This window comes from Thermobia domestica, chromosome 7 (assembly GCF_964235325.1).
Source record: "Thermobia domestica chromosome 7, izTheDome1.hap1.1, whole genome shotgun sequence".
In the NCBI taxonomy this organism is placed as follows: domain Eukaryota; kingdom Metazoa; phylum Arthropoda; class Insecta; order Zygentoma; family Lepismatidae; genus Thermobia; species Thermobia domestica.
In genome coordinates this window covers 156,966,341-156,980,945 of record NC_137460.1, presented here as the reverse complement: position 1 = coordinate 156,980,945, position 14,605 = coordinate 156,966,341, and the positions used below count along the sequence as shown (strand labels likewise).

Here is a 14,605-nt window from a genome sequence, read left to right as displayed (position 1 = left end):
AACTAAGCTGAGGGAAAATGTTTGTTAATTTTGGACGGACATATTTCTCACTGTTCGCTACAAACTCTCAAATTTTGTGAGAAACATGGCAATGAACTTTTGTGACCACTCATGTATTACAATATTACAACCACTGGATAGAACTGTGTATTACTATGACATCAGTCCATAAGAGCCCGGAAGTTCAAGTGATAATCGAATTTTAAAATCTAGTCTAGGAAATATAATTAAGAGTACATGGGATGTACAGCATATGATGAAACAGCAACTCCATCATATACTGTACAATGATGTAAACTCTTCTCACTCTTGCATAAATTGTCAAATGTATCTCCACGAAGAAGAAGCAAACTACAGGTCTACTTACTTCTCCCGGAAGTGTCCAACAGCTTCGCACGAAACAGAAGTTATAAATGGAGGTATCTGGTAAAGCTTGCTCAAAGACAAAAAGCATTAAGAAGACAAAAATAAATAAGTGTGTACCTACAAGTGTTACGTTACACGTTATTATGATAATGAGAACGAATCCGAGAACAATGAACCATGCAGATTCTGTAAGGTGAAATATTACTCTAAAGAATCTATGAGCAAAGAAGAATGTATTTTCTGCCAACATTGTAAATAGTGGTACCATGAGATATGTGTTGGACCTTATGGGAAAAACAGTTTGTATGCAACAAGTGCCTCTATTTTATACATTCCTTGACAACTTTCATTGTCTCGTACTTCAGAAGTTCGAGAAATTAGTGATTTTTCATAAGTTTGTATTAAAAATATTTTTTATGCACCTTGCTTTCTCCAGCACAAATTTTCATTTTTATGTTACTATACACTTAATTTTAATTGACAAGACTACTCGTTAAATTAATTTTGAACATAAATCTTATTGTGAGTTCATTTTTTATTTTAAAAGTTAAATTTGAACTATAATTTTCATTGTAGTGTATTCTTTTTATTTACTAAAAATTAATGTAGAAAAAGTAAAACTATCCGAAGTTTCTTTTTATGTTACTCTGTCAGGAGTTCCCTTTGTTCTCATTTGCTTTTACAAGTGTTTATTTCAAAGAGAATAAGTCAAATCATTCTAAGATAAATCTATAGGTGTAAGGTATTATGTAACATATAAGAAAATTAAAAGTCTTGTATTATTACAATGCTGAAGGACCTTTAGCTTATCCTGAACACCCTTTTCTAAAGAATTGCTTCACTTATTCTCTTTTACTATGAAGTTATGTTTTTTACAAATTATATAGAAAAGGGTATACTTTCAGAATATACATGAACACTAATGTAATTAGTGTAAACAATGTTGATACAGTGAAGTACCCAAATAGCCCCATGAGAAACCCAAATAGCCCCGTGATTTTTACTAGTCTCGAATTCTGCCATTTTTATTTTAAATTCGTTTCCTGAATTTCCATGATTTAACAGGTTCTTTATTCTTTAATATGTTGTACTATAATAATGTACGTAGATTATGGCCTAATTATTTAAACTCTTAAGTGCGTAGTTTTTTGGAAATTTTGAGTTTTCCCTTACTATACTCAAACAGCCCCGGTCTCCCCTATATGAGAGACCAGTGCAAAGCTGGCCATTATTGGGTACACTCGTATTTTAAAAAAATGAATATTCATCTCTGTTTAAAAAGTCGTTATGTCTTTATTCACAAGTAAAATTGAACAACCACTTTCTTTCTTTTCCCTTTTTCTTTCATTTTCTTTTTTTGTAAGCCTCTTATGAAAATGTGATATCTGCAGTCGAGAACAGGACGTTTACATATCCCTACATATTTTAATAAGGCTATAAATTTGTATTATACCAGTCATAAGTACACTTTAATAAATATTAATGGGTCCCTGGTTCGAACCCAACTCGCGGCAAGTGAACTTTGTGTCGAACAAACACCGTGTGTGGGGGGGTTTTTTCGGGGTTCTCCTGTTCCCCCCATCATGGGACGTAAAACTTAAATGTTCATTTTATTTTTTTAAAAAAATAAATAACAATACAAATATGATATAGCTTGTCTAACAGACCAAGTGGATTTATGTCGGTTTCTTCCCAATGGAGGTGATGGAGAATTTGACTGGTCTCCGCAGAACAAAATCCTGACTGTATGCATCATTGTTTTGTACACTTTATATAAAAATACCTAACAACTTACAAGTACAAATAATCATAAATAAATTTTAAAGAAGAAATGAGCATACGTACAATTGCTCCAATTTTGGCAGTCCCTGAAACACTTTGCTTTCTATCTCACGCATTCTGTTCTTATACAAATACCTGAAATAAAAGAAGAAAATAGAAAATGTATTATTCATAATACAAGCAACATTCCGAAATATATATGGTTCTAATTATGCAATTAAATAGACAATAAATGTCGTAGTGAACTATGATAAAAATTTGAATTTATCAGTAGTAGACATCAGTATTAATATAGCGCAGAGTCATCCCTTAAAGGAAAAGCGCAGAGTTATTAAGGAAAATCAGATATCCGCTTACGTTTCGAAAACGGGATTTTCTGTAGGGAGTTTTAATTACAGGACAATTTTCGGACACAAAATCTCAAGAACTACTATGATCACCATCAATTTTGACCAGGATATACAGGATCAAATGTTAGGAACTGAGTTAATCGATGGACATGATCAATCCAGTTGATCCTAAGATAAAGACAATCAAAAATCGGTTCCTCCCATAGACACCTGAGAGTAATTATGGATATCACCCTTGCTTTACGGACAACCCAGAATGCAATTCAGATTAGTGGGTTAGTATAACGCTCAGGATGTAAAAAGATTAGCCTGTCCGTGGAACATGATACTAGAACGAAAGCAATTTTCAAATATTCATTAATTTTAGAGTATACTACACTTAATTAGAGATAAAATATTATCTTTAACCCTAGGCTTGGTAAAATTTAGCTTTTAAGAAGTTTGATTTACTAAAAAATCAAACCAAACTCCCTCACGTGGTGTACATTGTGACAACGTTACTTGTTTAAGTACAGCACGAATTATAATTAAGTTACGAATTATATTAAGTTATGTTTTTAAAAAACGGGACATTTAGAGTTTCGAGCAATTTTGGGGAGATAGATGATGTAGAATTAGAACGGCTAAACAGGGACGGCTGGGAGCCTTTAAACCTATGGCAATTGTGGACATGTTGCAATGGAGCAATAGCTATGTGGATAGTTAGCTATTGCTCCATTTGATCTACTAGTGAAACTTATTATTTTACAGCTTCTATGCATTCTGCAAAATTTATTTGGCAGGGTTCAATAGCTTTTTGTAAATTGTTAGAGAAATGCATTATTATAATTCTTATGTTTACTATTATTGTTATTTTAAAGAAGCTGAAAAGTACATGTAATTTTGAATCAGTTTACACAATATTTTTGTTATAGTAGATAGGATTTTAAACTGGAATCAAAATGAACTAAGTGTATTAGAAATAAGTGTGGACAACATTCCCTACCAAACGTTATTTGAGGATTAGATTATTCCAAATTTTCAAGCAGATTTTATGTCAATCATCTTAAGGCGATCCTGATCAGTATGTTGTAAACGATACTTCTACAAATTTCACAGGCCTTTTTTCACCTGAGCACAAATTTTCGAGACCCATCCTAAAATAAATACAAAAGCGTATGTTCAGTGCATTTTTTCTTCTAATACGTAAGTATACTCAAGCAATACATCATATACTTGATATAAATAACTTTGGAATGGTGACTAACTGTGTAAAAACATCCTTTTCAAAACAGAATATTATACTGAAATTTACCAACACTTTGAAAGAGATTAAGAGCAAAAGGTCACATGCCAGTGTAATCTGTCACTAGCACGCAGCTCATCACGCAGAATAACAACATTTATTACACAACTACGACGAAGCTTTTTAATTTTTTTTTTTTTAATGAAAGTTAAGTAACGAAACAAACCAAAACTCGTGCACAAGGTACCGTACTTGTCGAGTATGAAGGTTCTGGTTGCCCGAGGTGGAACTAAATCTGCAATGGTATGCTCCGCAAATGAATAGCCCAACACTGAGCTCCTGCTATTTCCTCTTTACTTTAACATATTGTTTAGTTACTTTTAGTTTTTCGTCTTATGATTGACGCTTTAAGTCTGAAGAAGACGATAAGAAATGAATTATAATCATGAAATGAATCGACAATAAATGACACGTATGGTGTAAGACTAATTCGAACCTGCGACAGACAAATATTGTGATTGCCAGCCAAATGTCTTAAACCACTCGAACATCCCCACAGGTGATGCTGTGGCAGAATATCATACAAATTAATTCTACGACATTATTAGCGTTTTACGAAGAAAAAAAAATACCGAAAGATGAAACATACAGCAATCGACAGATCTCATTGAATTAATCAAAATGATTGGATGAGTGTATATACCCAAGTGCACTTTTCGTGAAAGTAGACAAAAACAATTCTTTTTGTAAACATAATAACTGATACTGAACGATAAACGTGCTACTTCTTAAACTGATACTAACGTATACAATTGTCAGGTATCTCATTATGATTCTATTAATACTGACGTATACTAACATCAAGCTTCTCATTATGCCTAATGATACTGATGTATATTATCATCTAGCTTTCCATTTTGAGTAATGCTACTAACGTATACTATCACCAAGCTTCTCACTATGACTAATAATACTTACGTATACTATCATCAAGCTTCCCATTATGACTCTAATGATACTGACGTATACTATAATTAGTGTTCTCAATTATGACTCTAGCAAGACAACACAGTAAAGTTTGTGACATATAACTCAAAATTATGATTAACTCTTAAATGTTAATTTTGATTAAGCATAATATTTTCCAATCATAAGGCATATAAGACATAAATGACACATCAGACATATATCAATCGATAAGTCAAATGGAGATGAACAAAATGAAATGGTTAAGGGCAAAATGAAATTAAATGCTTGTCACGTGTAATTTTCGAAAAAAATCTTCAAAAATAATTGTTTATGGCGCTAGAAAGTTTGTTCTTCGTTGCCAATAATGATTGATAATTTTTACTCTGTAGAACAAATCGTTGTTTATGTACTGTACTGTAACAAAAATATACTGTTAAGTAACATCTTATCTACTGTTGTTTGCTTCTTCTAATGGTGACACAAATACTCCTAACAGTTGTTTTCTTCTAATGGTGACACAAATACTCCTACTAGTTACTCACATACCCTTAACAACGACACACATACTACTTGTAATTATGAAACAATAATATTTAACAATGACAAAAATTGTTTGCAGATTGATTATGTTTAAGTAAGATTCACCCCTTTTTTTCCTGCATTACTCAAAATTATTTTTTAAAAACGTCTTTCTTCACTTCGCAAAATGAATCTTCGGTTACAAAAAAGCGTCTATTAATTTTGCTGAACGCAATCTTCTGGCATTTTAATCATGCTTTGCCAACCAACATACTCTTTATACCAAATAGTGAATTTCTCATCAGCAGTGATACATTTTCTCATGTGCCACACAATAATAAAAGGGAGAAAAAAATTAGATGAGATGAATGTCTGAAAGTTGAAATCACGGTTATTTTTGTTACCAGAAGTTTTACAAGATATTCAATCTGTCAACTGAGAGATCTATTTTGATTTAGCACCTAGTTTATCATTCTTTCTTTCTTATTCCTCCTGCTTTCTCTCTCTCTCTTTTTCTGTTCACTTTTATCTCGTTTTTTTCTGCTTCTTATTCGTCTTTCTCGTGCCTGCTCTATTTTGTGAAAGATTGCTTCTTCAGGTCTTTTCTTTCCGACTGTGTCAGGGTTGCTAGCGTCACCGGTTTCCCACCAAGTGCGGTAGCTGCAGGATTTGGCTATCTTATATTTATAGTTAACAATTCAGTCCAATAGTGGCAGCAGAACCAAAAGACAGTAAGCCCTGTCGTAATTCCAAATTATATAAATTAAAATACAATTTATTGTATTGATTATATAGATATTAGTCCACAAATTAATAGCACGGAACGCAAATAAATAATTTCTACAATATATTTAGCGTTTAACGCAAAACAAACTGTCCAAACATATAAATTCATAGATCTCATTAAACTGAATAGAATGATATGGATGGGTGTAAAAGCTCATGCATCGTTTGAGAAAATGCAAGAAAAAATAATTTGTTTATGAACTTAAAAATAGATGCTGTACAAGAACCACGCTATATATTAACGTGAAATTGACGATAAAGTATACTTTCATAGAGCTCTTTAGTATTAAATTAACAATTAGGGCTACAATTAACAGAATAATAGTAGGGCTACATAGGATGGTTAATGAGCTACTCCCCAAACTTTTCATTAAATGTTAAAGTTCAATTTCTAACTAACTCTATGACCTATGCAGTGGTGCTATTCAGCCGGTTCGCACCGGTTCGCAAGAACCGGTTGTTAAAATATTTCGAGTTCGCAGAACAGTTTGTTATACCCACATATAAACACACACACACACACACACACACACACACACACACACACACACACACACACACACACACATATATATATATATATATATATATATATATGACCTAATCAAGAGTGAAAAAAAGAAGCCAAACAAAGTAGTGAAAACACCTCTGTACTTTTCCCACTCGCTTGTATTGTTGTAAAAACAACCAACTTTCAATTGTTTCAATTCAATGAGCAGACAGAAATTTGAATATGAATTCCAGTATTTTGTCCGGGATACTGGGATCTGTGAGTGTCATGAGTGTGATTTGTATCTAAGGAGTCGCCCACATATTACGTAACGCGGCAAAGGGAAAAAGGGGGTTCGGAATTGCATTACGAAGTATGACACGACAGAGGGAAGGGGGAGTTAACGTCTTCGTTACGTAACGTGTTTTTTTTCTGCAATTTTTATTTTTATTCTCAGCTTTATATGCAATCTTTTAAACAATTTCATTCAGTTCTTTTCCATTTTATGAATAAATATTTATATTGTTTTGGAAAATTGAGAACATACAGCCTGTTTAAGTTTTGAATAGATTTAAAACTTTTGATTTGAATCATTACCCGTTCTACTCTTCCAAAGGATTTCGCATGTGAAGCAAAAGAAACTCTTTTTCGTAAGATAATATTTTCTGTGACAGAAGGATCCAAACAAAATAAGCTATTAAAAACCTAATTCCTCGGATATACATCTCATACGGAATGTTTTATCTTTAGATTTGAATTTTCCAGGAGAAATGGAGTTTATTCGCATTCTGCACTGATTTAGAACAAGAACTTAAAAAGGGATAAACTGAAGTCCAAAGAGGATGGTCGAAAGCTTGTTCACAAACAAGATGTCCCTGCTCCTTCACGTGTGCAGCCACATCGAATCTGTGACCTACGGGGAAGAGAACTTTTTTGTATCGTCGATACTGCGAAACTTCAAATACCGGAAGCATCCTGGATTCCAGAATAAAAGAGGTCAATGTCAATTCTTTAGATCCTGTTTCACCCGCATCTTCCTGCAACACTTCCTTCTTGTCAATCATCGGTGACGTAAGAGGTTGAGTGCGATCTCTTTGAGAAAACGATGTATGGAATTTCGAAGAATTAAGACTGGTTAATTAAACAACCTTATGAGGTTAAAATATTATTAAAAAGCAAAGGTTAAAAATCAAGAAAGTGCATTTGCTATAGCTTACAGGATAGTTGCACATCTATTCTTACTTTTCGCGCACGCCTTTATTATCTCTTATGTCACATGGTATTCTCGTTGGATAAATAGCTCAGGTGAATTCATCCATTCCGGGTGAATTCAACTATCGTGAGAGAGCAAAGGACACTATATGGAAGCTATTTCTATCCCTAGTTCTTTTCTCTGTTCCATCAGACAGCACAGAGCGTCAAATGTGTTAGGTCTGAACGTTATTGTGTCAATTCTCAATAGAATTAGTAGTAACACCCCTCACATCTCGCAGCTCTCAAGATAGGAATAATGTTAAAAGCATTGAGATTGGAAGTCCGCAGCCAGAATCCGGGTATCGCAACATCGACACATTTATTCTAACCCATGAATGTAAATAACTACCGTTATCTTTAGTTCCAACTACTAAATACGGCTCGGCTTGGTTGCAGCGTTATAAAAGCTAGTATTTAAAAATTGAGTCAGTAATTCCACTTCTTTTCTGGTTAATGGGTGAGCACGTGACCCTGTGACCTATATTAAAACCCGTGCCTGATTCTACTGTTGAGGAAGTGACTCTTACTCTTACAAACAAACAAAGTTTATAAATGTACTAATTAAGCTGCTTTCGAAAGATTTATATTTTAATTAATTTCTCATGTTCAAGCCTGATTTGCTCGCTGGTCGGAGAGGAAAGGTAACGCTAAAATACTTCATTTAATGAGAAAGAATACATTACAAGACTTACTCATAGTACATTAATTTCTCGCTGTGGCACTTCGTTCATCCGATGCTGCTAAAGCAAAATTTGCTCTGAGGTTCGTTAGAACAAGTTTCTGGCCGAAAGTAACTGTAAGTGATACTTCAGATCTCTCTTTGCGAAGACAAAGTTCGGGGTATCATTACTTTCTTCCTGTGATATTCTCTTCACAATCGTTCCTTAAAGTACAACCATTTTAATTTTATCTTAATTTATCGCTACTTTATTTCCTTTATTCAACATTTTAATAAAACATTTTCAGAATTTTACGTTTCTCATTTTATATTATTTTTGCAGAACTGAAAAGAATTCATCCCACTGTTACACATACACGGTGTACAATACGTTACCATTTCTGATATATTATTTTCTTAGATAAATTTTAATAAATATATATTTTGTAGTTCACCTGTGCATCCCCAGTGAAAAAAGCAAAACATTTGGAACTGCTTTTGTTTAATATTATGTTGACATAGGAACTGTAAATCAGATCCTGAGCAACGATCTTTGATAGAGAAAACGTAGAACGAACGTATATTTGGTGTCGTTAGCTTATAAATATAAGGGACATATACTACATTTCAGATGCGTAAGTTATTTTCTAACTGCACACTATGGTTTGGTATGGTATAATATGATAGGCAAAATTTAATAAACTTTAAAGTTCAGCATAATTCATATGTAGCGCAAAAACAAAAACAAAAAAAAAAAAAAAAAACAAAAAAAACAAAAAACAAAAAAAAAAAAATCACTCATAAGCATAAGCAAAGAGGTAAACCAGGGTTGGATATATATCCCTCTTCCCCGAAATATGAAAAACATTTAAAATTTTGGATTATAATATGAGAAAAAAAAAACAATACAGTGAGAAGAAAATGATAGCTCCTGAAAAAATAACCTGAAAACTGTCAACTCAGGACCAACAACTTGGCAGTTTTACCTGAAAACAAATAATATGCACTCAATAGTAAAGGATCAATTAACTTACCGAAAGACTAAATGATAGTCATTTGAGTTATTAATCTCATTGGTCACTGCAAAACTGTGCCCTTTAGCCATTCTTCGAAACAAAAATTGCAACAAAATTGCATGTCTAAAAGGTCTTGAGTATAACAAACTGCCACCTGATTTTGTCTCTTCTGGGTCATAGTACTGTAGAACACAAATATCATGATTTCAAGCGGCGAAGAGCACTGAAACTGCTTCATACCTTGAATTCAGTAAAACCAGCAACAGTCGAAAAAACGTGACCATATTTGAAACTAAACTTCTTTGTTCAAGATTCATTTCACAGAACACTTTTTTTAAAACCTTCATTGCCAGCCACATTGTAGCATTGCCCACATAGGTCTGATAGGTAGTTGAAGTAATATGATGCTATAGCTCCAGCAGTTGTTCTCATAGTTCTGTACATAGTGAACATAGTTCTGTAAAATTTCACGAAGCTTTCATTAGGTTCCAACCTTTCATTTATTCATTGAATACAAATGGCTTTTTGTTCATCCTCAGAGACATTTCTAGTACCACGCCACAAATTAATGAAAATGTGTTGCATAATGGGATTATTAGACTAATTTCGGCACATATTGAATTATGTTATTTCTTGATGAAATATTTCTAAAATTTCATTTTGAATTTCACGATGACATAACCTTCCATGATCTTGCTGTAACCATTCATTTAACTGAGGCACATCTTCGGTTCTTATTTTTAACAGTTCCACCTGAATCCTTATTATTCAGACGAGCTCAGACTTAAACTTTTCCTAGCTAAATAATTTATTGATCTTACAATTACTATCAAACTTTTCCATGCAGCGTTTTCGGCAATTGTTTTAGGTGGTCATGATACTTGTCGTTATATAGAGGACTTCAACTGACTGAAACAGTATTTTTAACTGGAAAACTATTGGATAGCACTGAAGGCTGTGTTGGAAGGTATGGAATAAGGTTGATGGCCACGGACTTGTAAGGTTTTGAAATAATGGCACATACCCATATTATTATGTTGCTAGGTGTTATAATGTGCAAAGAGTAAGTTTTTGTAATGGAAGCAGATTAAGATGAATTGACTCGAATGTTAAAGAGATACTGAATTATTGGAATCTTTAGTATGTTCTCTTTGTTAGGTGGAATCATGATTAGTAATGAATATGTTCGTTCATTATTTAGAAATGCTACGATATTGGGAGTGCAAACATAATTTCGATGTAATATGAAATATGTTAATAAATGGAATTAGTGAATTACAGTTAATTGCATTTATGGGACGTAAAACAGAAAAAAATCATTTTCATTTATAGTTTACAGATGTGTTTTTTCGGGTTTCAAACTTGGTAACCCTGCACTGCTTTTGTCCCTTTTTTGTCTGTTCTTTCGCAGAGCTGTTTTTCATCTGCTACTTTTCCAACACTTTTTCCTTAAGAAAAAAGGAAATACATGAAGAGAGAGAAGAGAATAAAAGAGAGAAAAACTGTAAGAAGTTTCTTTTTCTTTCTTTTCTTTTTTCATTTCTTTTTCTTTCTTTCTTTCTTTTTCTTTTTTTTGAACGATATTTATTTCTGTTAAGTTGGAGGCACACACACATTCAGAGAGAGAGAGAGAGAGAGAGAGAAAGAGAGAGAGAGAAGGGAGATGGAACGCTTTACAGTCGAGAAACACCAAGAAGTGCTTGTGCGTTACGTACGTATTCAAGTCCACACCAGCTGGGGTTATTTGAAATTTAAAGAGAGGAATAGTGACATGTATATTGCTTTTCATGTTTCTTCCTTTCTATTTTATTTTTGCTTTATATAAAAGAAAAAAATAAATGCAATTTTCGACGACAGAACATATTGCTTGGGAAGTACAGTATTATATTCTTTACGGTATATATACGAAATGAGATAGATCATTCGATCTTGCACTTGAACGACAGACAAAACTCTACTTTATTCTTCAAGCGTAAGTTTTTTTCTTTTCTTTTCTTTTTTAAAACCCTTTCGGAAAGCATCCGTACTTTGTATTATCAAAATGAAACAACGTGCCTTTTCGTGGCTATGTGACTAACCTGTGTAATTTCTATATGCCTGGTTTCGGGTTCGATTCCCGCGTGGCGCGTAGTACTTTGAGTTCCACTTTAGACAGTAGCTCCCGCTTATACATATATGATGGTGCAGGGAAATGGGAAATTTTGAATCTAGGACTAGCAACATTGTTAACGCCGGCATTTCTTAGGGACCAGTGGACTCGGTTGAGAAGCCATTTCCCATTTAATAATAATAATGCAACACTGAAGTGGGGGCGAAACGTGCGTTTGTTGAAAGGAAGGTCATTTCAAGTAAGAGTGATATTGCATGACCTCCGAAATTCCCTGAACAAGTAAATGTTCTTTCCCAACAGTCTGGAATCTTAGAACTGTGCATACGAGGGTCATCCAGAAAATAAAGACCGTTTAGTTATACAATTTAAAAACAATATTTATTGGAAAAAACAATTCTGTTACATACTTGAAGCTTTCTTCACTTCTCTACACAATCATCACCTCCATTGACATTTGTCGTATCTGTTCACGAACTTCAGAATTCCCGTGTTATACCCTTCTGCCACCAGTTCATTAAGCCAGGTGATCACTCTTACGCTTTTCCACCGCGCAACTCACTCCTCTTTCTTCTTTTAGGATCAATTGGCTCCCGCAACCACTCTGCTCATAACAATATGAGTGAAGGCTGCAAGTAGTCGCTCTTATCTAGCTGGGATGGTCAAAATGAACTGCGTGATTGAAAATCCGCCGACTGTGTGGTAAGGAGTGCTGAACGATTTCTGAGCGCTCACAAAATGAAACTAGCAGATATTACCGGCAACTGAAACCAGTATATGGTAATAGTATAAACAACGAAAGGAATGTGAGAAAGTGGTGTGACATGTTCAACAATGGATAAACAAATATGCACGATGATATTTAACCTGGACGTCCATCACTCATCACACAAGACCTGGAGACTGCAGGGAACCACATTATCTTGCAAGACAGGTGCATAACTTTTAACGAATTGCACATTGTGTTTCCAGACATTTCTCGTTCTTTGGTTGATGAAATTGTGTCGCAACATCTCAGTTACAACAAAAGTTGTGCGCGATGGGTTCCGCGGCAACTGAGTGACCAACACAAAACTCAGATAATAGGCTCAGCATTGCCATTCTTGACACGATATCACAGAGATGGAGACGCCTTTCTTGATCGGATTGTGACTGCTGATGAGACGTGGTTATCTCACATCACCCCAGAGAGCAAACGACAAACACTTCGATGGTATTATCCCTCACCACCCAAAAAACGAGAAAATTCAGACTCTCAACACTACGATCAATCCAAATCGTTATTCTGAGACTAAGAAAACTATGATGAGCCATCCAAAAACGAGGAGAGGAATGCTTCCTGAAGAAATGGTGCTTCTTAACATTGCTTGCCCTCACACTGCTGCTGCAACTCAAGAATTGCTGGATCAATTCGAATGAAATTTTTTTTGATCATCCACCCTATAGTCCGGATGTTGATCCCGGCGATTTCCACCTTTTCTCTAAGCTGAAAGAATTTCTGGGCGTTAAAGTTTTGGAAGTGCTGAAGAGTTGGAGAGTGCAGTGACCACCTGGCTTAATGAACTTGCGGCAGAAGAATGTAACATAGGAATTCTGAAGTTCGTGAACAGATACGACAAAAGTTTAAATGAAGGTACTGATTATGTAGAGAAGTGAGGTAATCTTCAGGTATGTAACGGAATTGTTTTTTATTTTTTAAATAAATATTGTGTTTTTCATTTTGTATAACTAAACGGTCTTTATTTTCTGGATGGCTCTCGTATATTTAGGTAGAGAAGGGTCAGGAGAATTTACATGCAATATGCCATGTTGATCGGTAGCAGGAGGCCTCTAAACCTGTCAGAGGGGAAACAGGTCAGAGAGGGAGGAAAGAGAAGAGGACTGGTCCCATAGGGTCATGGCAAGAATAGTGATGAGCAAATGCAAGACCAAGGCCGAGACCTGTGGTCATGGTCTTGGTCTTGCTCTTGATCTTGCACTGGAACCCTTGGTCTTGGTCTTGCACACCTAGTCTTCAGCTTGGTCTTGGTCTTGCTTCCAGGAGTCTTGCAAGTCTTGCTTTTAAGAAATATTATGCTTTTCATAGGTAAATTTTACTCTGGGTATAAGGGATAATAAATTCTACAACGCGCCAATAGTAACGGAAATACAATGTTATGTTTCTAAATGTAATATAGTTTACCTTCGTGTAAGTATGATGATAGTGTACAGTCCGCAGCAGAAAACCTGCAACATGAGCATGTAAGTTTATTGTAAAACGATGAAGTCTTCTGCTCCAAAATAAGTGTGCAGGGGAGGATGCTGAGGTTTCTCCTGGCGTGATTCGTGCCACTCAGACGTTATGTTGATTCCCTGCGCTGTTAGGCATAGTTTCACAATAAACTTACATGCTCATGTTGCAGGTTTTTTTGTGCGGACTGTACAAGACAGGCGGTGACCTTTATTATTTTTTCAAGTTGTGCCCAGACTTCACTACTTATAAGATAAATCACAGCGTTTCGTAATCTTTTCATATTTTTTTAACAGATCCAACAGTCCACTTGTTCCCAAACTTGGGAGGCTACCCCTAAGACACACGAAAGAAAATCAAGACGACAAAGACTACTGAAATACCATAAATTGCAAAATTATTTTTACATTCTAAGGCGTCAGATTTTTTTCCTTTTCAACCACAATTAGCTCATCTTTCTATTGAACAAGCTTCCAATTAAATATTGCGATTTTGTTTTACTGATTCTAATATGCACTCTATGGGAAGAAGTATGGATATTACGGAAAAGCGAGGGGAAAAAAAGGAGACTCGAAACGTGAGCATGGAAATGAAAAGAAAAAACAGGAGAGAATTAGCTTGGTTGAACGGAAAACGAATGAGGTGTTAGAAATAGTAGCAGTAGAGCAGAAAAGAAGAATTTCAGATATAATTAAAAAGAGGAAGAGGAACTGGCTTGGATATTGGCTGAGGAGGAACTGTATTATGAAGGCCGTGCTACAAGGAGTGATGAGCGCAAGAGTCTTGGTCTTGCAGTTTTTGCAAGAGTCTTGCATGCAAGACCAAGACCAAGACCAAGACCAAGACCAAGACC

At 34.8% G+C, this 14,605-nt stretch overlaps 1 protein-coding gene across 2 annotated transcripts in view; it reads right to left on the bottom strand.

The window, feature by feature from the left end:
- Pxn (Peroxidasin) overlaps positions 1-14,605 on the bottom strand; it is an 899,909-nt gene that overhangs the window by 348,770 nt on the left and 536,534 nt on the right. For both annotated transcript variants that reach the window (XM_081765474.1, XM_081765473.1), the window contains exon 4: positions 2,212-2,283. In XM_081765474.1, the coding sequence (XP_081621600.1) occupies positions 2,212-2,264 (53 nt within the window). In that variant the 5' untranslated portion in view covers positions 2,265-2,283. The remainder of the gene's footprint in view (positions 1-2,211; positions 2,284-14,605) is intronic.